This window comes from Lepidochelys kempii, chromosome 1 (genome assembly GCF_965140285.1).
Source record: "Lepidochelys kempii isolate rLepKem1 chromosome 1, rLepKem1.hap1, whole genome shotgun sequence".
Classification (NCBI taxonomy): Eukaryota; Metazoa; Chordata; order Testudines; family Cheloniidae; genus Lepidochelys; species Lepidochelys kempii.
The window spans coordinates 25,190,125-25,217,995 of NC_136380.1; the positions used below are offsets into that span (position 1 = coordinate 25,190,125).

At 41.9% G+C, this 27,871-nt stretch overlaps 1 protein-coding gene across 1 annotated transcript in view; it reads left to right on the forward strand.

Annotated features, from left to right (window-relative positions):
- Positions 1-27,871, forward strand: part of TYR (tyrosinase) — an 84,259-nt gene that overhangs the window by 50,500 nt on the left and 5,888 nt on the right. The window contains exon 4 of the mRNA XM_073317890.2: positions 20,551-20,732. Coding sequence (XP_073173991.1) covers positions 20,551-20,732 — 182 coding nt within the window. The remainder of the gene's footprint in view (positions 1-20,550; positions 20,733-27,871) is intronic.

Genomic DNA, 27,871 nt, shown 5'->3' on the forward strand with positions numbered 1-27,871 from the left:
TCATTGGATCCTATTGGTAATGACGAAGTAAATCACCGAACAAAACTGTGAAGACAATGCAAAAACTATCACACAACCTCAGACTAGCTGTGGCAGAATAAATGCAGCTAATGGTAATAATGCTGCCTTTTGCATAAGTGACAAAAAAAAATACATTAGCATGATTAGGGTTACTTAGCAGCCTTATCCATGACAGATTAATCATGCTTTTAGTTGTAATTAATAAGTAGGTGACTGATAGGTAAGTACAGTACATTTAATAAACTGTTTCTCTCCTACATAGTCTAAGGGCTGTGGAGGATTCCTTTTCTGAGAGGCAGGCAGGCATACAAAGAATAGTGTAGAAAGAGAGAACAATAACCACTGCAGCTGTGGGAAAAGTTCTGTATCAGCCTCAACTTTTGTGCTTGAATCAGAACGCATTAGAACGCTGATTGTAATTACCGTGTTGGGTCTGTGGGTTTCTATTTCTAACCCTCTCTGCCTAAGGACTTCAGTAGGAGTACCCTACCCACTGGCGTACTGAGTAAACATCAGGAGACCTGTGAGGTGATGGCCTATAGGAGAGAGATTTAAAACAAGAAGCCTATAGAGCAAGCAGGTATATACAGACAGTGATACCAACCCCTACTGTTGACCTTCAGACCCTCGTAGAGACAGAGAACTGTGCTATACTTTAACTTTTTTTTCCAGAGAGGAGGGATGGTCCAGTGCGTTGGGTGATAACCTTGGTGATAGTCTCCGGAGACTCAGGTCTAATTCCCCTCTCCACCAGATTTCCTGTGTGAACTTGGACAAAGTCACTCAGGTGCCTAACTTTCATTGATATCAATAGAAGTTACATGTCTGCCAGATCTGGCTCAATCCTGTAATTCCACAAATCTGTGGTGTAACCCTGCAAATGGCGCCAGCTAGGGTCATGACATGCAGCCCTTCATGTGTTGATAAAGTTTGACAGCATTATATGCTGGGGTGGTTTGGTCCATCCTGGTGACCTAGTCAAAGAGCAATGCCACTTTTCAAAATAATGAGCAGTTGAGGGAGGCCAGATCTCTGTGAGATTGTGACATTTCAATCAAAGACAAACCACTTTATTTTCAGGATTTGGTGCTGGCAGCGCACTGGAATACCTCTAGACACTCCAAGTCCACTTGTAAAAGGATCTAGGGTTCTGACCCATATAACAATACATATTTGATAGATCCTGAACTTTGTCTCAGTGCAAAGATGTTTTTGCATCCATAATTGAGACATGGACTTCACAAAGGAGGTGGTGAGACCCATTCATCAAAGAACGTCCGGTTTGCTGAAACCATTTGAACTCTGCTTGTAGCCTAGGTAGATTAATTCACAAACTCTATTCATGGCCCTTGACTACACCTGCACCGGGGATTCTGGTGGCCCAGCTCTGATATTCTGGACCTCAGTCTTCTGCCATGAGATGTTCAACCCACAGTGTGGGTGGGATCTTGGGAGGTGAGGCTGAAATTCTCTGACAAGCACAATGGATGGTCTTCCATACTGAGTGATAGTGGGTCTCCTATTCACACTCTCCCCTACCTGCAAGTGTGCAGGATATAAAAAGGGGAAGGGCAGCAGATTTAGGTGGCAAATAGATGTGTCTGAGGTGAGCCTTATGCAAATGAGACACTTAGCAATACAGTCTCTTCTTCAGTCACACCTATACAGGTAGACTGGAGTAACTTGGTGCCCACACAGCAGCTCTGTCATCAATGCAGGATCGGGTCCCTCACCTATTATTTGCTTGTTAGTTGGTAACCAAGGACCGAACACACAATCTAATTTTTAAAAGCAGGTGATCTGCATGAACTTTCTATAAGGTGGTTGTACAACTGGTTGAATAACTGTACTTAGACAGTAGTTATCAATGGTTCACAGTCAAGTTGGAAGGGCATATTGAGTGGGGTCTCAGAGCAATCTGTCCTGGGCCTAGTTCTAGTCAATATCTTCATAAATGATTTGGATAATGGCATAGAGAGTACACTTATAAAGTCTGAAGAGGATACCAAGCTAGCAGAGGTTGCAAGTGCTTTGGAGGACAGGAATAGAATTCATAATGATCTTGACAAACAGGAGAAATGGTCTCAAATATTAGGATGAAATTCAATAAGGACAAGTGCAAAGTACTCCACTTAAAAAGGAATAATCAATTGCACAAATACAAAATGGGAAATTACAATGTAGGAAAGAGTTCTGCAGAAAAGGATCTGAGGGTAGATCACAAACTACACTTAGTTGATCCCTAGGCATGTTTACATAATAAACATGATTCATAACAATTAATTGTTATTATGTGGATGATTCAAACAAAGCATCCAGTATTAGAAATAGAGTTTCAGAATTGGTCTCAGGCCTCGGGATTTTGTTGCTGACCCCTGACTAGTGGAATAAGTCATAAGCACAAAGCAAGCCTGAACATAACTCATCAGGGCTTTCATCCTTTCTTGAAATGGCTGGACTCAAAGGATGGACACCATATGGAGAAGCTGTCACATGATATTACTAGATAGTGAGAAGGCAGCACTGGAACTTGTTTACAACTAGGGCTGATTGAAATGCTGGATTTTGCTTCTCTTTTGTTTTTCCCTTGACGGAAAATAGTTTTTTTTTGACAAAACAGACATTTTCATCAACAAATTTCCATTTTTGTCAAAACCTTTCAGGTTTTTGTTAAAAAACTGAAGATTCCAAATCCCCAGACTTTCAATTTATTGGTAGCTAACCCCCACAGATTTCTGGGTTTTGGTTTTCAACAGCCTCCTTCCCCCTCCCCAAAAAATTTAATGACACCCAAAAAAATTACGACTCCTAAAAAGGGGATTATTTGAAATTTTTCATCATAAAAATATCATTGCTTGACCAGCCCTATCCATAACACTCTTGAATTTGTTGTCAGCCTATTTACAGCACTGTTGGATTGGATACACCTATGCAACCAAGCCACCATTAGTAGCACCCTAGTCTCACAAATTATAATAGAATTTAGTACAGTCAAATCAAACTGAGGTTCTAGCAATTGGATACATTTTTGGATTTCACTAAGCTTAATGATGGCCTCAGAGCCTAACTGGAACATTACTGACTTTGAAGTTTCACATCACAAAAAACACGTGGGCATCCATAGTTTGACATTGCTGTTGGCTGTACGATGATCTTTCTGCTAGCTGCCATCTAGGGCTAGATTCTTTCTTTAGGAGGCAACATTACACAGTGATGTGCATGCACACGTGTATGTGTGAGCATTCTACCGCTCAAGGATGTAAAATTAAGCATACGACCACCCAAAGGGTGCTAGAGAGGGAGAGGAGGCCAATGATATTCTTCCAAACAGGTACAGTTCATAGAAACATAAGGTTGGAAGGGACCTCAGGAGATCTAGTCCCACACCCCTGCTCAAAGCATGACCAATCCCCAGTTTTTGCCCCAGACCCCAAATGGCCCCCTCAAGGATTGAACTCACAACCCTGGGTTTAGCAGGCCAATGCTCAAACCACTGAGCTAACCCTCCCCCTTACTACCATCCTGTAAGGGCACTCCCCTTACTACTGAGCCCCATGAGAACTCCACTGTTCTGCCTGGTCAAGGCTATACAGCAATGCCAGCTGTCCTATTCCTCTCCCCCCTTCCCCAGGGTGCTCTCACAGCCCATCCTGGATGGCTGCCGAACTGGCAGGCTGGAGCTATATGTATCTATACAACTTCTCATCCTCCAGCGTACCCAAAATTTAATGATATAAAGTTGTCCATTCCTATTCAGGATTCAGAGTAGCAGCGATGTTAGTCTGTATCTGCAAAAAGAAAAGGAGTACTTGTGGCACCTTAGAGACAAATAAATTTATTTGAGCATAAGCTCTCGTGAGTTTTCTGCTGCCTTCTCTGCTTCTATGGTGTTTCTTGATGGCTTTTCTCTCTCTTTCACATGCACACACACACGCTGTGCTCTCTCTCTCCCTTCCTCCCCCAAAAGAATATCCATCTCCCTGTATTTGAGTTCAGTCCTCAGTGAAACCCCTCCAACCCACCGAGCTCAGTTTCCGACAGGCCTTACATGTGAGGTACTTTTTGGGTTGTGGCTCCTATTATTTGAGCTCTCTTACATTTATCCTGAACGAAGGGCGGCTTTTACATTCACCAGCTTCAGAGAGATTTCACCCAGCTCCCTGCATGATGATACTGGATATCATCACCATGCTAAAAATGGTTATGGAACGAACCAGCAGCTGGAAACACTAGGGGCTATATTGTTGCCGAGCATCACAGCCCTGCACTGGGAGCAGCACAGAACAGCCCCAGTGGCAGTTATTGTGCCGCTCTTAAAAGCATTGCGGAGTCTAGCACTCAGCGTCGTCCTGTGTAGGCCTTGCTGTCCCTGATTGCAAAGGCTTTAATTGTGCCTGGCCCTTTTGCTGGAGGGAAGTCAGGAAGAGACTTCTCCTATGCATGAGCTGGGAACAGACTAGTGCTAACCCTCCCAGACGCAGACAGATCAGGACCATGAGTTAACAAATCCTTGACATGAAGGGTTACAGGTTTACTGTGACTGTGGATGGTGGTGCATTATTAATGGCTGCCTCTTCACCTGCCTTTGTCTAGCAGATCTCATGTGATTCCAAGCCACAGTTCATGCAGTTCCAGAGAATATCATTTGTCACATGTCATCATTTTTTGCCAATATATCTGACAAAGCAACATGAGACTCCCTGAGCCCCTATTGAGTGAAAAATGCAATAAAACTTAGCATTTACTCAGTGCTTTTCATCTTTGCAGTGCATTTATAAATATTAACCAATTAATCCATGTACTAATGTCATATAATCCCTGTTTAACCACTGTGGTTAAGGTACTAGACTCAGGTGATCTTGATTCAGTTGCCAGCTCTGCTACATGCTTCCTGTATGACCTTGGGCAATTCACTTATTCTCCCCTGTCTGCTCATGGAGAATTCAGGCACAGAGAGAGATTACTATCTTTCTCCCCACTCTCTCTTTTTTCTATTTTGATTATAGTCTCTCAAGGTCAGGGACTCTAGCTCACTGTGTTTTAGAACAGGTTGGAAACCTGAAATGTTTCCTGTAAGAAATTTCAAATGGAAAATCTTGTAGTAATTTTTCAGCTGAAAAACTTCAGCTTTTTCTGCACAATATTTTGAATTGGTCTGAATAAAATAGTTCATTTTTTGAATCAGCATTTCAAAATAAGATAACATTTTCCTGCCATTTTGTGGTTTTAAAAAAAAAACCCTAAAATGATATTTTAAGATTAAATGAAAAAAAGCTTTGCATTTCAAAATGTTAATTAGAAATGAAAGCTTTTATTTTGACATTTCCTGTGAGAAAAGCTGAATTTTTTTTATTGGAATGGACATTTTTCCAGAATTTTTTTCTCAACAAAATGTTATTTTTTGGAAGGAAAAATATCTGCACAAAATATTTTGACTATATAAAGTGCCCTATACAAGGGGTCACTAATTCAACTAGGGCCTCTAAATGTTATTTTAATACAAATAATAATAAAAATAATCTGAAGATCACAATACCAGAATGAGATTTCACCTGCATGTAACTCTCCTGTAGGCATCACATTGCAGAATCAAGGTCATGAAGGAGCCAGAACTGGAGCTCAGAAAGTCTGACTTCCAGTCTTGTGCTTAGACCATGCTCCTCTCCAGTGTTCAACTCTGAATAAACCATTTTATAACAGGCTGTCCCCTATTGGACTTGCAATTTAGTACTTTATAGATAGTGAATAGGAATAGCCAGATTAACACTTGAGCTTTTCTCAAAGCTATGCTACAAGGAGAATTTTTTTGGGTAGACTGCTAGCTGGAAAAAAAAAAAGATTTGGAATATTGAATAAGGAGTCTGTTTGATTCCTCCCATGTGGAGAGAAAACAGGACTTTGTGTACACTTTGTCAATAAACAGATTCTAACAAAGAAATACCTAACTGATTCATCAACTTCTCCTCCTAATGGAAATAACCAGCAAGACCAAGGACAGTGGCTAACCGCTCGGGTCAAAAGGGTAGCAATATTCAATTTACTCCTGGGGGAATTCTGCGCCAAAAAATTAAAAATTCTGCGCACAATATTTTAAAATTCTGCAAATTTTATTTGTCAAAACAACACTACATAATCATGCCAGTTTCAATTATTTTTGTAATTTATTTCAAAATACCTATTGGCAAGTATGTCTGTAATAATACAGATGTATTGGAGCATCAGATTTCATGGGTGAATACCCACTTCGTTGCATGCATCCAATGAAGTGGGTCATATTCACCTATGAAAGCTGATGCTCCAATACGTCTGTCTATAAGGTGCCACAGGACTCTTTGCTCCTTTTACAGATCCAGACTAACACGGCTACCCCTCTGATGCTTGTAATAATACAGACACACAAAAATTCCCCCGGGAGTAGAGAATTAAAGAAACCCCTATGACAACCCAGTTCCTGTTTCTCTGCCCCTTCCCCCCTGCAGAGCCCAACCGGGGGCCAGACACTACCCTCCCTCCCCTGCATCCCAGAGCCTAGCCACGGGCCCCTGCTAGCCCAGACACACCCCAAACACATCCATGGGCTCCCCTAGCTCAGACATCTGCCCCCTCCTCCTCAGACCCAGCCATGGGGGCTCCCAGCCCTGACAACCCCCCCACCCCACCACTCAGAAACCCAGGGATCCAGAGGGAGAAACAGCCTGACACTGGGTCCCAGGCTTGTGTGGAGTTTCCTGCGCACTGTGGTCTCCTTCCCTCAGGGCATGCTGGGAACTGCAGCTGCCAGGCACCCTCTAGTTCCCTCCCCTGCCCCCGGGCAGTGTCTTCTATGTGCAAGCTGGGCTCTGCTGGGTCCAGCAGCCCCTAGTGGCAGCCTGCAGCCCATTTCTGTGGGAGAAAAGAAATTCTGTGCAAAAAAACATTAAATTCTGCATTGTGCAGTGGCGCAGAATTCCCTCAGGAGTATCAATTGTACCTTTTTTTCTGGGGGTCATTAGAGATCTCACAGTTTTCCTTCACAACCCCAGCATGACCTTGCATCTGGTTAATATATACATAACACTTTCCTTTTACGTAAAGCTGGTTGAACTGGGCCATAGTGGACAGGGAGTCAGCAGACCTGCGTTCTATTCCCAGTTCAGTCACTGGGTGACCTTGGGCAAGTCACTTCATCTCTCTGTGTCTGTTTCCCCTCCCACCCTTTGTCTGTTTAGCTTTTGAGCTCTTTAGGCAGGAGCTATCTCGTGCCATGTGTCCGTACAGATCTCAGTTGGGGCACTATTGTAATACAAATAACAATACACTAATTGCCAATATGAAAATAGTTAAGGCTGTGATTTTCAAATATGCCTAAAGGAGTTAGATACCTGTGATTTTGGTACCTAACTCCCTTAGCCTCACTCTAAAAGAATAGTAGAAAAATATGATTCTATGCTCAAAGATGTCCTAGGCTGTGAAACAGTCTCAGGATATTTCCCTATTCTCAAAGCCCACACGCATATTAATTACATTTTTCACAACGCTTCCACGTTGGCAGCTGCCTGTCAGATTTTCTGCCTCTCTCCCCCTTGCATACATTACAAAACCCATGCTGAGAAGTGTGCCAGGGCAAGCATGCACAATGCATATCTAGCGGGCTGCTCTGCAGAATGGAAAGGTGATGGACAGCAGGGAAGCAGCAATGCACATCCCTATCACTTCCCAAATGAATAACAAAATTGCTTTATTAGCAGCCATTGCTGTGCTGAAAGCCGCTGTGCTGAAAGCCTCCATGCCACAGAACCCAGCGTTACACTGCAAGACGGGCCATCACAGGAACCAAAGTGAGCACAGTCAGGGTGGGCCAGAGGAGGGCTTGGTTAGGGGCTTTCAAAGTGCCTGGAGGCTGGTGTATGAGTACTGGTGGAAGGGTGACCATGTTATAAAGAGCTCAGCCTCAGCAATTTTTGGAAAATATGGTTTTCATCTTAAAACTACAGTAACTAAGGGGAAAATCTACACCCCACTTTGCTCTGAGGTGTTGATTAAGCACATCTAAAGCATAGCAAGCCAGTCCCCGTCTTCATTATCAGAATCACTTCAGTCATGTTCAAGTGGGTCTCCTCCTGTGAGTCTCACAGTGTAACCTTGCTTCTCTGTCTGTTTCTGAGCCTGTGAACTCTTTGGGAAGAGATGGTCTCCTTTTGGTTTTTCATACAGTGCTGCACACACTATTGACACTGAACCAAACGGGATTGTGGCTTTTATGGCACAACTCTGATTTGGGGGCTGGCTGTGCTGTCCTCTTTCAGCTCCTCTGGGACATCATGCCTCAGAATCTCACAAAATGCCCTAGTACGCTAGGGTCTGTGTTTGAGAGGTGAATCATATGCCTAGGTAGTGATTTTTGGAACCATTACATCTATTGAGATAAGGTATTTCTATCGCCTCCATTATCAGAGTATCTGAATACCTCACAATCCAGAATGTATTTATCCTCACAACACCCCTGGGAAGTAGGGCAGTGCTATTACCACCCTTTCACAAATGGGGAACTAAAGCATGTAGAAATTTAGCAACTTGCCCATGGTCACACAGAGCAGGGAGTTGTACCCAAGTCTTCCAACTCACAGACTAGAACCCTAACCCCTTGGCTAAAGGCAGGAGGAGGTCCTCTGGCCTGTATTATGCAGGTCAGACTAGCCCTTCTGGACTTAACAATCTGTCAACTGGTGAGCACTTCCTCAAGTGAGTACAGTCAATGTGAGCGACGGTCCCATAACATTACCACACAAGGTGTGTGTATATCCCAATCCACCTGGAGCAGTTATAGAATGGATTACTGCCTGGGCTACATATTATGCAAACAATTAGTGATTTGAAAAGAAAAGGTTACTTTGTACTGTGGAGAGAGCTCTCTTCTCTCACAACGAGATTTCTCTCAGTAGAGCCTGAGGACAATTGATCCAGACAACCAATGTGACCCTGAATTTCCTTTCCGCTGCACCTTTGCAGTCATAGCTGCCATAATTGTTCATACTGAAAAAAAAAAATTCCACAGGAAAACATGGTATTTTTCTCACCCACACGCAGACAGCATCTATTCATCAAAAAGAAACGATCTGTGGTTGTGATCTATATGCTTACGGGCCCTTGTGCACCTTAATAATGACAAGCTCAAAAGAAATAAATTACAGAGCACAGAAGTACGATCCATAGAGGCAATCCAGCAACCTCTATGGCCATCCATTTTAATCTACTTGGACACTATATTGTTATCTTTTTCTTCAGGGGAAACTACGTATTAAACTTTGGAGCAGCTGGCATTTGTACCATCTCTTATTTCAAGTGATTTCCCCTTCCCTTCTCTCTATCCCCACCTAGATGCAAAATATGGCTTTGGTGAAGCAAATAGAGATAAGACCTTTTGGAGGATGATTCTTAAGTTAACAATTTATTCATGCAACACAGCGTTGCATTTATAAATCCTTATTTCTCCTCTTTTGAAGAGCAGGGAATGACGCATAAGGGGGACTAAGACATTTTCTTTTACACACAATAGAAGGACACAATTCTGATCTTACTGGGTATGTCTACACAGCAGAGAAAAACGTGTGACTGTCCCATGCCAACTGACTCAGACTCGCAGGGCCCAGGCTGTGGGGCTCTTTCATTGCTGTGTGGACTTCTGGGCTCAGGCTGGAGCCCGAGCTTTGGGCCCCTCCCTCCCTGCACGGTCCTAAACCCCAGGTTCCAGCCCTAGCCCGGAAGTCTACACAGCAATAAAATAGCCCCACAACCCAAGCCCTGTGAGCCCAAGTCAGCTAGCATAGGCCAGTCACAGGTGTCTAGTTGCTGTGTAGACATACCTAGTGCTTCAGTTTAGTTCAGACCTAGCTAATGTGTTCTCTAAGCCTGACAAACTCAACCTTTTCCTAATGCAGGTGCAGGGTAATCTTTAGCTTGAATGTAGCTATTTAAATAGTAGGTTCCTGCTAGTCTATAAGATGGCCCTGATGTAGCTTAGAATACTATTCTATTCTTTATAGGGTCTTATAGCATACACAACACTGCAGTGTCTGAGAGCCTTCCAGTGGTGCATTGACACTTGTCATGTATAGTTCATTCTTTCATCCTTCAGTTAAAATCCATTTTAAGGTGTTATGCTGCATCTACACGAAGAAAAGGGTCAAGTTTAGGCCAGGCTTAGCATGCATTAGCTAAGCCGGACCACTTTTACTCAAGATGAGAAGAGACTCTAAAGAAGAGAACCTGCTTCTCTATTTAGGCAACAAATGCATAAACAATTATTATTGTATAATGGCTTACAAAATATTCTGCTGCAAACTGGAACCCCTTTTGCATCCATAGGCACAACTCAAAAGGCTTAGAGTTTGTGAAAAGTTTGGATACTCACCCAGAATTTTGAGTGCTTTTGCATACACAATAATAGACCAGAAATTCCATGACAGCTGGGTTCCTTGTGCTATTTCCAGCATATCTGCTCCAAGAAGTGCAAAGGTATGATACATGAGGGTTAAGTGGGAGAAATTAATTTGACACTGGAGCTTTAAAGAATGCTCACTTTGAGTTCAGTTCCTGAAATGAAGATACACAGGTTCCTGGGAGCCGGGCTGAAGGAAGGGGTTATATTTTCCAGAACTCCATTGTCTTCTTTAATTGAGTACACCCACATCCAGCTAAAAACAAAACTCTGATTCAGACTCTCCTCCAACTCACGTCCTTTCTGCACTGGTGTAACACTCTGGCCTTCAACGCAGTTACACTTGACATCCACCAGTGTAAGTGCGAAGACAGTCATAACCTATCATTATGTACCATTTCCCAATTATAATAATCATACTCATTTGAGCCAAATTTTTGTTTGAAAGCTGGCTACTGGTCAGAGCACTCCCATATCTAGGTTCAGCCCAAATTGTATTTTTAAAAGCCAAGATAAACACAAACGTTTTGTATCTTCGAGTCCAGATGTTCCACCTTTTCAGGGATGTGTATGTGGCTTGCTGTCAAAATCACTCTACCTAGATATTTAAATTTCCCATAGTATCTGAATACTTACCTGGCTTTTTTGGGTAGTCTAGTCTGCAAAAAAAAAAAAAAAAAAAAAAAAACCCACCAGGAACATTACACTGAAAAAACTCCCTTGGTGGGAGTTGGGGGAGGGAAGAGGGTAAAATAGTTTTCTGGGATACATGGTCAACCTGTGTGTGGATAAATACTGTACACAGAGATTTACTACCATAATATTAGGTGTGGGAGACCCCTTGGTGGGCTAAAAATCTGATACTTGTACTTTTTGTCCAGTACGCATTTTAAAAGAAAATCTTCTGTTCTTCTGTGCTAACTGTTCAGACTCTTAGAAACCCCACCTGGTTTTCTAACAAAAGCCATGTGCAATGTCTTAATTTTTAATCATGCACTCGCCTTGTGCTCTGTGTAATCTGTCTACAACCAGACTGAGAATTCCCATGGTACCCAATAGTCAAGTTAAAAAAAAAAAAAGTACGCAGCAATATACAGTGGTGCAACTTTAAAACATCAGCATTCGCCAGCAGTTATAACACAGTGATACCTGAGATACCAGTTTCCCCCAGTGCCTAGAGATGTAACTGCAGCACATGTAGCTACACCTGAGTGAGCTTTGATCTAAGTAGCTTGAACAACAATAGCAGTGAAGTCACGGCAGTGCAGGCTAGCTGCTTGAATAAATACCCACAGGCCTGGACAGGCTTGCACAGTCTCTACTGCTGCAGCTTCACTGCTATTGTTATTTGAGCTAGCTAGGTCAAAGCTCACTCAGATATGTCCACATGTGCTGCAATCACACCTCTGACTGCAGTATAAATATACCCTTAAGAATAAGAAATACCTGTGGTGACTTTATAGTAGCTGATGACAAGTGCTAACTATGTAAATGGGGACCACTCCAGGAGACAACGCTTGCCAGAACTGGACTGTAGTTAACTTCTCCCTCCATTTGTTTTCCTTTTTCTTTCCCTTTTAGAAAGAATAAAAGCTGTAAATTCCAAAGGAAAATACACCGTTCTTGCTAGATCTATTTTACTAAATGCAAAACCTACAATATGTCTGCAGTGTGACATTGATGTAAAACTGCTGTGAGAGGTGAATCTTTCATAGATTTGAAAGCCAGAAGGGACCATTGTGATTATCTAGACCAGTGGTTTTCAACCTTGTGGTCCGCAGACTGTGTCTAAGGGGTCTGCAAAAGGTGACTAGGAAAATAAAGTTTCAGATTCCAGAAAAGGCATTCCATTTTTCTCATCAAAAGTATGCGAATACCCCCATCTACAGGTCAAAATCCAGAAGTGTTGTCTTTACCATAGAAACCCAGAGTTTATCACCCTTTCCCATGCGGTGTCAAATGCTGTGCTGAGCACATGCAACATTTATAGTTTAATTCTGTTCAGCCAGTTTTCATTCTAAGAGCTGGACTTCACTACAATCTGCAATCGATGCAGCAGGGGTCGATTTAGCAGGTCTAGTGAAGGTCTAGTGAAGACCCGCTAAATTGACAGCAGAGCGCTCTCTGGTCGACCCCAGTACTACACCTCTCAGAGAAGAGTAAAGGAAATGGACTGGAGAATGTCTCCTGCCGATGCTGCACAGTGAAGACACCCAGGTAAGTTGACCTAAGCTATGTCGACTCCAGCTACGTTATTCACATAGCTGGAGTAGCCTAACTTAGGTCGACTTACCGAGGTAGTGAAGACAAGCCCTAAAATTTCTATGGTAGGGATCCACGAACCACAGGTGGAATTTCCAAAGGGGTCCACACCTCCATTCAAAATTTTTTAGGGGTCTGCAAATGAAAAAAGGTTGAAAACTACTGATCTAGGCTCACCTCCTGCATAACACAGGCCATAGGACTTCCCTGAATGAGTTCTTGATTCAAGTCCAATAGCTGTGCTTGAACCACAGCATGTCTTTTAGAAAAACATCTAACCGTTGTTTTAAAATGTCCAGGAATGGAGAATCCACCACAGCGGAGGACTCACAAGGGAAATAACTCCTCCAGGTATTCTATATGACTTGTTCCAGGTTTTAAGATTCTCTCCTTGTACACAATATGTTCTTGTGCTCAACATGTTCTAGGAGGGCACGTTATTTAACGCCATAATGGAATTACATGTGGCCATGCAGTTTATGCTATCCTTTATCTTTCTCACTGGCAGCAAATCTGACTATTTTTATCATATGTGTATTCATTTTCTTGACTTATTGCTTCATTAGCCATCATCTGTGCTGCATATATTATTCATGGAACAATACATATCCAGCAATTTTTTTGGTGGCTTTTTTTTTTTTAAATTGCCATCAAATGACTCTTCTTCCTCCTTCCACCGCCCCCAAACCAACCTTCTTAAAATTAATTTTCCACTGAGGCTCATTTCAGTTAATTTTCTATAATCTGGTATGTATTGGACAGTGCTACAAGGAAAAGATTCAAATCCATCCGATATGTAATCACAGGAAAATGTTATATTCCTGCTTTTTATGGATGGGTTTAATTTTCTTTGTATAGGAAAGGTCTGCCCCTTACAACTCACCGTATCAAAACTCTTTGCAAAAGCAAAGTACATTTCAACAGAACACAATCATGTATGAAAATTCAAACAACTGAAGTGTCAGCCTAGTGGGAGTCTTCATTACCTTTCATCTTGGGGAATCATTTACCATCCCTTTTCACCTGGTGATGTTGAAGCACCTGGATGTTAAGTGACCTTGCTGAAATTCACAGAGCGGGTCTGTGGCAAAGCTCAGAATAGGATCTTAGAAGTTTAGAGCTAGAATGGACCTTGAAAGGTCATCAAGTCCAGCCCACTGCATTGAGGCAGGACCAAATAAACTTAGACCATCCCTGACAAGTGTTTGTCCAACATGTTCTTAACATCTCCAGTGATGGTGATTTCACAACCTCCCTAGGAAGCCTATGCCAGAACTTAACTACCCTTATAATTAGAAAGTTTTTCCTAATATTATTAAAATGGTGCTAATGTCTGTTTATGAATTCAGTTATTTTGCTACAGTAATAACAACACATTACACATATATAGCACCTGTCATTGGAGAACCTTAAATCATTTTAATGAGGCATGGTGACATGGTGTGGTGATTTCCTCAAGGTCATGCAGCAAGCCATTAGCATAGCCAGAAGTCGGGTCTCCCGACTCTCAGTTCCCTGCTCTACCTACTAGCCCAATTGCCTCTGGTTACACTGTATAAGATACTAGATTCTATCAACAAAGGCAAAATGCAAGTGTGGTGGATTGATTTGGTGGGAGCTCTCTCCTTGGGGCAGGGACCACCTTTTTGTTCTGTGACTAACACAATGGAGTCCATGACTAGGGCTCCTAGGTTCTATCACAATACAAATAATAATATTCAAAGGCACAAGTATTGGTTGGCCGGTTGTTGTGCCTTTGAAAAATCTCCTAAAAAGTTTGTGAAACTGCATATTGGTTAGAGCAAGGTTTTCCAGTTACTCACAATTTAGGTTCTGAACTCAAGATACCTTACAAAGTCTGGATGTTCAGAAACAAGATGCTCAGAAACCCATAAGGCATCCCAAGCTGAGTATTCAAAAACTGGGGTACCCATAACTTGAGACAGCCACAGCATCACCCACCTTCGAAAATCCTGGTCTTAGTTCATACTTCTGACTAAAGATGCTGCTATGGTTTCCAGTACCATATGTATGAGCACCTCACAACACCCCTATGAGACAGAGAAGTACTATTACCCCATTTCACAGATGGAGAACTGAGAAACAGAGACTAAGTGATCTACCCAAGGTCTCCCAAGCCTTAGGCTAGTGTTCTAACCACAGAACCATCCTTCCTGTATGGTTTTTCACATTTATTTAGTGATCACTGAACCTCTTTATGTTGCAAACTGTTTTCTGGAAGTTTAAGTTGATCAGAGAGTTTAACTTCTAATTAAATAAAAAAAAGAAGTTGGAATCGAAAGTTTTGAAATAATTGTTCAATTTTGTCAATCTGATTGTCTCAGCTGAGCATTATTATTCTGACAAGAGCGTTCTTCTAGACAGGGCTGCTGAAATTAGCTAAAGATGAGAGCCATGAATGAGGAATTTAATCAAGATTAATACCTTCATTTGGGGGGGTTGACAAGGTGGATGAACACAGCAATGCTTTCGTCTATTAAATCATTTGGTCCTAAAAAAGAACTGAGGTTCTGGTCCTAGTTCTGCCTGGGTGGGAGAGAGCTTTGATTTGCCAGCATAAGCAGAATGTCTCTGAATTAGAGTCAGTCATTTTTCTTGGATGACAAAAGATGCAACTTGCATGCAGAATCCTTGTGTAGCTTACAGACACGTTAGTGCCAGTTCAGCTGTTGGGGTAGTCTGGAGAAACCCTTTCCCTGAACTAGTAATGATTAAGTTAGCTATGGTTGAAATACACATCCCCCAAATAATGGCCAGGGCATGGAGCATTCTCCACAGCCCCTCACCAGTCACTGTAGCTGGATTGAAGTGTGACTCACAGCTCTGTCTTGCACCTTCCTGGTGGTTCCAACCCCTGAATCCATGTAAGCAGAGATTCATTGATCCCGCCCTTAGCTTGTCCCCAAAGTTTGCCTCTGCAACAGCAGTTTCTAAGCCAGCATGGAGCCCTCCTCTCCCATATGTTGTTGGTGGACAGGCTATCCCTTGTAATCTGATCACTCCCTTCCCCATTCAAGGATATTCCTGAGCCATCCATGAGCTTGCTGCTAATGTGTGAATTTCCCCTTGTGGGACTAGATTATTGCAGTGTAGGCAGCTGGAGATCAGGACAGGGATTTCAAAAACAAAATCTAACATACTGAAAATATGTAGGGACAAAATTAGAAAGGCCAAGACACAAAACAAGCTCAAACTAGCTAGAGACATAAAGGTTAACAAGAAAAACATTCTACAAATGCATTAGAAGCAAGAGGAAGACCAAGAACAGGGTAGGCCCATTACTCAACCAGGGGGGAAATAAACAGAAAATGTGGAAATGACAGAGGTGCTTAATGACTTCTTTGTTTCGGTTTTTGCCAAGAAGGTTGGTGGCAATTGGATGTCTAACATAGTGAATGCCAGTGAATGAGAGGTAGGATCAGAAGAGGCTAAAATAGAGAAAAAACAAGTTAAAAATTATTTGGACAAATTCGAGGTCTTCAACTCACCAGGGCCTGATGAAATGCATCCTAGAATACTCAAAGAGCTGACTGAGGAGATATTTGATCCATTAGTGATCATCTTTGAGAAGTCATGGAAGATGGGAAGACTAGAAAAGGGCAAATATGGTGCACATCTATACAAAGGGAAATAAGGACAACCCAGGGAATTACAGACCAGTCAGCTTAACTTCTGTACCCGGAAAGGTAATGGAGCAAATAATTAAGCAATCAATTTGCAAACATCTAGAAGATAAGTTGAAAAGTAACAGTCAGCATGGATTTGTCAAAAACAAATCATGTCAAACCAAACTGATAGCTTTTGATACTGTCCTGCATGACCTTCTGATAAATAAACTAGGGAAGTGCAACCTAGATGGAGCTGCTATAATGTGGGTGCAAAAGTGGTTGAAAAACCGTTATCAGTTGTTCACAGTCATGCTGGTAGGGCATAATGAGTGGGATCCTGCACGGATCAGTTCTGGGTCCAGTTCTGTTCAATATCTTCATCAATGATTTAGATAATGGCAGAGAGAGTATACATAAAGTTTGCGGACAATACCAAGCTGGGAGGGGTTGCAAATGCTTTGGAGGATAGGATTAAAATCCAAAATGACCTGGACCAACTGGAGACAGGATCTGAAGTAAACAGAATGAAATTCAATAAGGACAAATGCAAAGTATTCCACTTAGGAAGGAACAATCAATTGCACCCACACAAAATGGGAAATGACTGCCTATGAAGGAATACTGCGGAAAGAGATCTGGGGGTCAAGCTAAATAGGAGTCAACAGTGTAATGCTGTTGCAAAAAAAGCAAACATCATTCTGGGATGTATTAGCAGAAGTGTTGTAAGCAAGACACGGGAAGTAATTCTTCCTCTCTACTCTGTGCTGATTAGGTCTCAACTGGAGTATTGTGTCCAGTTCTGGGCACCACATTTCAGAAAATGATGTGGACAAATAGGAGAGAGTCCAGAGAAGAGCAATAAAAATTATTAAAGATCTAGAAAACATGACCTATGAGGGAAGATTCAAAAAAATTGGGTTTGCTTAGTCTGGAGGAGAGAAGACAGAGAGGACATAACAGTTTTCAAGTACATAAAAGGTTGTTACAAGGAGGAGGAAGAAAAATTGTTTTTCTTAACCTCTGAGGATTGGACAAGAATCAATGGGCTTAAATTGCAGCAAGGGTGGTTTCGGTTGGACATTAGGAAAAACTTCCTAACTGTCAGAGTGGTTAAGCACTGGAATAAATTGCCTGGGGAGTTTGTGGAATCTCTCCATCATTGGAGTTTTTAAGAGCAGTTTAGACAAACACCTGTCAGGAATGGTCTAGATAATTAGTCCTACCACTAGTGCAGGGGACTGGACTAGATGACCTCTTGAGATCCTTTCCAGTCCCATGATTCTATGAAATTAACAACTGGGTAGCATAGAGGGGATCAAACTCATGCAGAAAAGGCCCAAGCCATGTCTCTGTAACTTACTGACCTACCTCAAAAGACTGCATGACCTCCTCCTTGGCACCCTAAGGCGTTGGTGTGAACAGGAGGGATCGGAGCCACAGAACAGCTTTTCCCCATACCACTTAGCACCTTGTGAATTTCTGAGCAGAAACCTGCATCAGATTTTAGCAGAATTAACTCGCAGGTTCCTGTGCTGAAGTTTGGGGGGGTGGGGCTCCCATGTACCTTAATGCCACATTTCCTATTTTTCAGAAGTTTAAGTTTGTCTTACGTTAACTCTTTCTTTCCTGATTTCTAGGTTAAGCATAGATACACTCTCTGTCCTGGAAGGGTACAAGGCACTGCTGGTGGACCTTAATTCTGCATTGACAAACTACCCCCCCCCTTTTTATTTTGAGGAAGTCGTGGGAATGAGGAGGTCATGACTGGGGATCATCTTTTAGGGGGCAGAGGGAGGCTTCCTGAAAGTACCCACTGCCACTCAACTACAACCTCTATCCTCCTCCTGGCCCATCCATGCCCACAGTAGGACTGTAGGGCTACAGGGGGAAGGCAGGTGGTAACTGATGGTCTCTGAGGAGCAAGGAGAATGGAGGAGATCCTCATACCAGCAAGGGAACTAATGTAGGGAGAAGGGGCCCTGTACAAGCTTCAATGGCATGGGAGGATTGCAGAGGTGTAAAGTGACCCATTCTTTTCAGACAAATCAGAATACCCCAAAGAGATGAATGCTGCCTGACACCATAGTTCTAAGTGTGAACTAACCCATTCATTTCAATGGGTGTTCTTCCTCTCCCGCCCCATGCTGTCAACCCAACCAATGTTAAATATGAATGATCAAGACAATCACTCTATGCATGTGGATTTAATAAAATAAGCTCCTTAATGGGAGTTGGAGGGCTATATATTACAAATCTCTTGACCAAATGACTCCAAATTGGTACCAAGAAGTATACCCATTCTAAGAAGCTCACTATGCACAATGATTCTCGAGTATTTTAAAAATTAAAAGATGCTCTTTTAAGGAGGGGGGCTGTATTCTTGGGAACCCCTTGATCAAATTACCCCAAATTTGCATCTCAAACTGTATACTAGCCTCTATTGTGGCATACCAGTTTTCAAGGCAATCAGTTATGCATGTGGATTTTAGAGCATTCTGACTATTAAAATCAGCTCCTTGTTGAGGGAGAAAAGGCTGGGGGTTATCTGAGGACACCATTGACCAAATGACCACAGCTCAGATCGCTACTCCTAATCTGTCACAGCAATATTATTGTGGAGCGATAGTATCACCACAGCTAAGGTGGCACCAAGTTTTCATTTTAACAGGAGGTGAGAAAGGAGTACAAACGTTCAGCTCTTTGGGTTAGAGTATCATTTGTAAAAGTTTATTGTAGCTTTTCCACTGCTTCGTTTCATATAGCAGTTTGTGAGATAAAGTATCACTAGAAGTTTGCTATGACTGTCTTTAAAAGGACCATGGCCCACGCGACTACATTTTTCTAGCGTCTGACATTTCCTTCACACCCCTTTCCCCAAAAACTCTATGTGTGATCTCTTAGTTTGTGTAGATGAGATGAGTAATCAGAGAAAGTTGAAAAGGGCGTCTGTGTTTATTTTTCGTGATAAACTTAAGTTACTGCTCTGTGTCTGTATCCTGGCGCTGTATCAGTCAGTCAATGTCAACCTCACCCCAGTCCTTCAAATAGAACTCTTCCTGATGCTCAGCAACCCCTTTTGGTCATGCGGACATTGATGAGTATCACAGCTACTTACTTTTCTTCATTCAGTCCCACTGTTCAGGAAACAGAGGAGGACCTTGCTTCATGATTTCATTACCCTAAATCTGCTGCTTACTACAAACTTGTGTCCTCCCTCTATTTATTTAATGTCATTTTCCTAGAGGATACTTAAGTAAAATCTGAGCGGGCATGTGAATATCAGAGCATTTTGAAATATCTGCTCATAAGCCAGAAACTTTGCTCCCTGAGCATAATCTCCAGAAGGAGCTCCTACAGAACTGAGCAATAAATATGCACAAAACATTCTCAGAGAGCTACCAGGACTCCAACTCACAGTGCAGTGGTGCTGTTTGGGTTCAGTGGCCACAGCACGTCGCCTTAAGCTGTAAGAACCATGACATTTTGATACCACCTGATTTTTGAGGGAGGGATGGGCTGTATATCAAGAATCCCTTGGTTCAAACCACCTTCAATTTGGACCACTAACACTGGCCCAAGCCATCATGACTCCCAGCAGTTTTCAAGACAATCTCAGTAAACATGTGGATTTTAGACCACTTGGAGAAATCAGTTGTTCAAGAGTAAGCTAGTCTCAACCTTAACTATAGTGCAATCACCCTGCTAGAATAAATGAATGCTTAGACGGATTACAGTGTGAATGAAATGCAGATACTGTGCCTAGATTCTGAAGAGCACAAGTATTAAATCAAAGGGGCAGTAATATACTTAATTCAGTCCCATAGTTAACATTCTGGTTATGTGAATTAGCAGTAATTAACTATCAGAAAGCACAACTACACTGTAATTACACTATAATTGCTGCATAAATTACAGTCACTGAATTATAAAACATAACCAGGATCTGCAAAGCATTGCAGAGACCAAGCTTGAGCCTTCGCTGCCTTGCGCTTTGTGCAGGTACCTACAGCTGTGCTAACTGAGAACCTAGTAGGCGTAAAATGCTACCATGCTGATCTGATAGCATTTTACACATACCCTCAAATTCACTTTGGACAGGTATTAATCACTCCTCAGGGCTCAAGGTAGCAGCGAATCAGGCCCACTGAGTTTCTCTGTTGTTGCAAAGAGGAGCATTGTTGTCTATTTGCAGTATTAATCCACACTCTCTTTCCTCTACAGTATTTTTGAACAATGGCTTAGAAGACACAGACCTCTGCGAGACGTTTACCCAGCAGCCAATGCACCCATTGGACACAATCGTGAATATTACATGGTCCCATTTATTCCTCTCTACAGAAATGGAGAATTTTTTACCCCATCAAGGGAGCTGGGATATGATTATGAATATCTAGCAGACCCAGGTAATGTTTAATGATAAGCAAATTCTGAATCTGCCATGTTTATATAGCAGATATGTGTAGAGAGACAAAGTGTGAAGGGTGCCTTCTTAATCAGATTTATTCAGTGAGAGTATTCGCAGTCATAGCCGATTGGTTTAGCGACCAAAGGAAGTTTGTCGCCTGTCAGTACTGCGCAGCCAATGCAGGCAGCTATGGGAGACTGTGTAATTATCAACAGAATTGTTAAAAAGAATTCCAAACACAGGGCCATGTTTTGCTTCCAATTACACCAGTGCAAACCCAATGAGTACAGCAGGACTGAGTCAGATTTTATTGAGGGACCAATACAAAGGCCACAGGCCTGGTGTAAATTAGCACTTCTCCATAAATCAATGCTGATTTACTCAAGCCAAGGATCTGGCCCCATGTAACTGCATAACTTGGAGGCATAACTGAGGGTAGAATCTGACCTGCAGATTCTTTATTAGTGGTGATAATGTGCAAAAGAGACAGCACTCAGCTGGAGTTTCAGATACCAGGCTCAGGTTTCAGGACCAGCAGCTGGAAAATCATCTTTTATACTTGGAAACTGAATACATCTGTTATCTTAATTATCGAGGATTAACTTCACCCCAACAAATGGCCAATGAACTATTTAAGTCCTCAAAATAAAGCTTAAGTAGAACTTAAGTGATTCATGAGCTTTGTGCTGGCTCTTTGCACAGGGGTGAATTTCACCATGAGATATATAGTGCCACTTCTACAGAATGCAACTAAAGGGCTGCACAAGGGTCTTTATTATTACTTAAAATAGATTTAATGTGCATTGTTTAGAAATGGTATTGATATGTAGGATGAGGCCATTTAGCAGTGTAGGCGTCAATAAGATCTGCATGCACTAAGATAAAGGACAAACTTTGTTCTAGATCTCCCAGAGCTGAGGAGCATTCAGATCCTGGCCTTTAGTTCAGCGATTACTAAGATAGGCCACTGGAATGATTAGACCAAAGTTGAGGGGCATTTTGATCAGGGAACTCAAACCTCTGACACAAGGTATAGCTAGAAGATCAAGACTTTTATTAAATATCAAGAAATGAATGAGATCAAGGAACAGTGCAACCTTTTGTGAATGTGTCTGTTCAGTTGCAAATGCAATCGGCAGCCAAGAGTCCAGTAATCATATATCAAAGGCAGCAGAGACATTTTAGCAAGACTAACATTTACCCTAATAGCTTTTTTTCACTCTGTCAGAACAATACTATGGTACTTTCAGGCAGCTCTGGCCCTCAGAAAGATTTTGCTTCCTAGTGACAGGGTCTGACTTCTGCATGCTTAGTAAACTGCTCCAAAATAGTATTCAGCCTGCTCATTCAATTCTTTTGTTAAAGACAGTCTAGCAGCTTGTGATTCATTGCTATCCCGAAAGCACATTTTTATGGCTGATTATTTCAAGTATCATTGTCCTAGCTAATCTGATGACCATTTTAGAACTACAGCATAAGCAGGAATCAGTGTTTCTCTTATGATTTTTTTAAACCGTTCTTGAGATTTTTTTTTTTTAAAGTGGTAGTTTTGGGGCTTATTTTGTATTGTCGTTTCTGAATCTTTAGGATTCATGTTTTCAAGCATCTCTCTTGAACTAGAACCTTTCATTTATTTTTAAATGAAACTGTGATTCTCACATCAGTCACTTAATTCCAGGAACTGGGGCTTTAAGAAAAAATGCCAAATATTGGGAAAGTTCAAAATACTGCAGAATACATTAGCATTGCAGAAGTATACAGAAAAATCAGACAGGAGGAATTGGGTATTAAAAAACAACTAAAAGTGGTTAAATGCAAGTATTAGAGAGACAAGGTGGGTGAGGTTAATATCTTTTATTGGTCCAACTTCTGTTGGTGAGAGCTTTTTCAAGAGCTCAGTGTGGCTAGAAAGCTTGTCTCTCTCACCAACAGAACTTGGTCCAATAAAAGATATTACCACCACATCGACCTTGTCTCTAATAGCCTGGGACTGACAGAGCTACAACTACATTGCAGTCAAAATCAAGTTTGTCCTTTCTAATCGTGACTATTGCTTTGCAGAAGGGTGGGTTAAGACAGATCTTTATTTCTGCTGAAAGATCAGCACTAAGGGTGAAATTCATACCTGTACAGAGAACCTGCACAAGGTCCATGTGCCACTTAAGTCCCTCTTCAGTCCAATTTTCAGGGCTGGAGCCTAAGAAATAATTGGTTCAAAATTAAAAATGGGCAAGAGCAACAACATTCAGATTCTGAATATCTAAAGATTCAGGTAGGTTTGAGTGTTTGAGGTTGAGGAGACATAGCCATGCTAGCTCTGATTGAGCTTGCATGCTAAAAATAGAAGCATAGCCACGGTGGCACAAGTGACAGGAGATGCCAGCTGCCCAAGTACATACCTAGTGACCTGGATGGAATTTTACTGAGGATGGCGAGGCCCTCCTGCCAAAGCAACACTTCTATTTTTAGCACACTAGCTCAGTCAGAATTAGTGCAGGTATGTTTATTTGAGTCTCCATCTTGAAGAGTAGACATAGCCTCAGAGAGAGACAAGTGCTGGCTTCTTGTTCGAAGCGCTCATATGCTGCAAGATACCAAAATGCTGCAACGTGATCAAGGAGGACTAGAAAAGATGAATCTGTGATCAAAGGCAGGGAGCTACACTTGATTTGCATGGTAGGTACAGTGTAAAGGTACAATGCCAAAACAAATTAATAGTGGCAATTGTCTCACAGATCATGGTCTGAGAAGAGGTAGAAGCTTATGCAGAACCTTGCTGATGAGTAAGAGTATGGCCAATGGGACGGGAGTAAGGGGAATGAGGAACGGTCAAATAAAAGTTTTATGTCAAAGCAGATGGGGGAAAGGAGTGATGTGACAATAGCAGAGATTCAGTTGAGATGTTGAAATGAAGTGGCTATCTGTGATTATAGCTAGAATATGAGCAGGGAGGTAGGGGACATATAAAAATGCAAAGGGACCCAGTGAGAAAGTGTCAGTCCAGGACAGCAGCAGCAGATGTCTGAGCAGCAGCAGATGTCTGGAGTCTTGCAGGCTAGCTTCCCAGTGGAGAAGAAATCAGTAAGGTGGAGTCTGCATATATTCAGTGTCTTATTTACACATACACACCACTCCTGGAACAGAGGTGATCATAAGGAGTAATCCCTTCTTTCATGAATTACAACCCAAATACGCATAGCCCAGTCCCAGGAACCAACTCTGCCCCAAGAATTAACTCAGGCTGAGGCAAGGAGCCCACTATCCCACTCACCTTGCATAATAAAATTAATGCCACCACACAGCCTATCTTCCCAAGACTGAACGTTTGCTTGCATGCTAATAAAAGACTTGGAAGACTGTAACAGCACTGCCTGGTGATGCCTGCCATAATATATATTATAGTACAAACAGGATGCTGAGTACTAGTGTTTGAAGCCCAGGCCAAGTTATTTCCAGAAATAATTCCTTAAAGCTAACTCCTGAATCCATTTTTAGACAGATGCCCAACTTTCACCCAGCAGCTCCCCTTGATCTCAGTGGGAGATATTTGGTGACCTCACTAGGTGTTGTGGGCTGAGTCACACTTTTGAAGAGTCAGGCAGATACCTAAATATAAACCTAGGAACCTAACTACAAGTTTCCATTTTTGAAATACTGAACTAAGGTGTTTGATCCTGTAGCTTCAACATATGCAGTTGAAGAGGGATGCTGGACTGCAGGCAGAGTAAAAGGTAATGGCAGTGTGATTAAAATGGTGTAAGGATACTGTCTTGAGTGGCTCCCAGCTGTGAGTTCTTACCTCAGGGCAGACTAACACAAACAGGGCAGACACCCCAAACTGGTGGTGTGGTCGATAATTAGATTTAACCAAGCCAGTAACAAGTGTGAACTCCTGGATCACTATAAGAGAGTTTTACCATGGAGTCACAGACAGTCCCCTTAGACTCTCCAGTTTATCTTGCCACCCACACAAACTTGACTTAGTGATAAATGATCACTCACACCAAAAATCACACCACATTCAGGTAGCTTCTAGTTCCAAGAGACCAGTTACTTACTCCAGATCACTTGGTACCTTAGATCTCACAACAAAGACAACTGTAGCCAATGCTGTAATAGACTATCTAAAGGTTTATTAACTAGGAAAAGGGAATAAGAGTTATTTATAGGTTAAAGCAAGCAAACATATACGCACAAATGAGTTACCATCTAAATCCTAGGAGTGACAAGAGTTGTAGTGATCTGTCAATTCAAAGCGTCTTTCAGGGCAGACCCAGGAGAAAGCTCCTGGTGACCTCTGGCTTCAGTTTAGAGTCTCTGGCCCCGTCAGAGTTAAAACAGACAAAAAGATGAAAATTTTCCTGTGATTTTATTTTATTTCCTTAACATTCAGCTTCCAAGTCCACAGGACAAGCTTCCTTAAATGTAGAATTTCCCCGGTGCAATAGGGCCAACCAATCCTTTGTGAATCCCGTGCCTGGGTTCAGAAGTTCAGAGAAAATATTTTCAAAGTTATAAAGCAAAACTTACATGTTTTCTTGTAGCATGGAATACAGACACTACAAGTGAGATTAACACATGCAGCAATTTACAAGCATTTCGTAGAGTCTAAACACATTCCTATAAGATTAATGGTTATTTTGAGCAAAACTAACAGAGGTGAACTGGTCCGGTCTCCAGCTATGCGTTCGTTAGTTCTTAGCTAATGCCTGCAGTCTTGGCAAGAGTTGGCATCTGGCCTACCAGTGTGGCAGATGCTTAATAGGCCTGCAGTGCAGCTTTCTAGTTTGGTGGATATTTGGTGTGCTCCTGAAGGCCCAGTCTTAGGTGCAGTCAAAGAGACAAGACTGCTGACACCCATGACTTTGGGGAAGTCCATCTCCAGAATCAAAGTTTGTCATCTCCAATCAAACATATCCTGTGATGGCAAATTGACCAGCAGCATAGTAGCACCCAGACAGACCCATGCCAACTTCAAGAGACCTTGATGACTCTTTCCATCTTTGAGGTATTCAGCAGCATAAACTATGAGCTAGAACTCAGTTTGGAATCAGAGAGCTGACAATAAAATAGCAACAGATAGGTGAGATAAGTTGCAGATGCCTGGATGATAGGATGTAATTAAAATTGACAGTGCATGTTCAATGTCCCTTTGGAATGCAGTTTAAATCCCTAAACTGCATGACTGAAAAAGGAATTAGACTATCAAGTCAGAAAAGAAAAGACGAGACAACGTTTCCGTCATGGGAATTTCCTCAGGCTCTGGGAAGTGAAAAATAAGGTTAATTGGAAAAGGAGGATGAAACCAAGAAACCAATGTTAAAAATGAGCCTCAGAGGAGTAGGGAATAGAGGTGGAAAGTTTGGCTGTTAGCTAAAGCTGTTTAATTGATTACAGTAAACATGGATTTTAAAAAGTCAGCTTCTCTCCTTACTTTCATGTCCTTTTGTAGCAGGCAGCTACCATTTGGGAAGCCAGGAACAAATTTTAAAAGTTATAACCAAAGAACATTGGATATTGTATAGCTGTGGCTATACAGATTTCTTGGAATCAAGATGAGCAAGCTGTTAAAAAGCAGCTTTGTCAATGTGATTGTTACTCTGGGTAAATCAGAAAAAAACATGCTATATTGTGCTATAGGTACATCGGGGAACATTTGATTGATATCACTTAAAGATACAAAAGTAACCCATTTTTGTCAATAACCATTTTATATGCGTGTATTGTCAGTCCTGGGTGTGTGGGTTGGAACCTACTGTAATGTGATTTTGCAGTGAGAGGTAGAAGGCTCTACCCAGCTTCAGCCTTTAAAAACAATCATAAAACTTTTCACCAGCCTATACACACAGGAACTGATTCTCAACTGCTGCCAAGCAGAGTGAGAGGAGGCCTGCCAGGGACCCAGTCATGGCTCCCTAATCTGCCCAGTTTGGGCACAAATTAGAACTTCAAGGGAGCCACCCTAATTTCCACAATGGATGATCAAGCACCATGATGCTCCACTCCCACAGCAATGCCCTTCCCCCAGAATGTCCCTTACACAGCAGGAATTCCCCACCGACTATCTCTATGGCCATGATGACAGTGCAAAGTGGACTAAGCAAACAAGAATCTGTCTGAATAAAAAAAAAAAAAAACTACTTGCCTGGCCTTTCCCCCCTCATAACTAATGGTGATTAAAATCCAACTGACATTTTCTTTGTCCATCAAGAAAAACACAAACAATGACTCACTCTGGGGAAGCAGAATTGTGCAAGGCTGAGCTAGATACATACAATTTCTTTGTGGTCTCAAACGTTGCTTTTAAAACTTGGTGTCAAATAGCTAACTGGATAAGGCAATAGAAATGCATGTGACAGGAAACAGCAAGTCATTGCCAATATATTCTGGGGTGTATGTGAATGAATAAATGATCCAATGGCTTTTGTTATTTCCCCTTTTGCTAGCCAGCTGAATTTTGGTTTTGATGTGTCCAGAATTAACCCTGCAATGGTCTTATCCTAGACCCAGATTGGGTAGAAGAAATGTTTAAAAGGCTGTTGTATCATATATCATATACTAAGTAATAACATGAAATGACTATTCTTATAAAACTAAACACACTGTTTATTAAGAGAATGATTTACAGAGATGCTGCAATTGAATTAGCATCCTAATCACGTGCACACTGATTAACTTTCTGGTGCTTCCTCCAAACTCTTTTCTGCAACCTATGCTCCATCCTCCAAGTCCCAGCAGGTACTAAAAGGACTTATAAAGAACAAATCCACCTTTAAATTTAGTAGTGTTCTATTGTACCAATGGTGCACTGGCCTATTTTTCAGGGCAATGCCACCCTGGCAAAATCTCTAGGCAGCACTGCACTAGACCAGCCACTGGGAATAGGAGTGTTTCTTCTACCACTCCTAGCAGCCATCATAGAGAGTCCATATAGTTCCATGAATAAAACAGACATGTTGAGTGATTGCAGGCGTTGTTTGTTTTTAAAAATAGGCAGTTAAGAAACTGCATGTAGGGAGTGTGCTGGGGTTATTTTTATTTGTGTCTGGAAAACTGAGGGATTGGGAGATTTTGCTGGTAATTGTTACTAATTGATGGTTAGATGTCAGGAGGAGGGATTAGCTGCTCTTTTGTTTT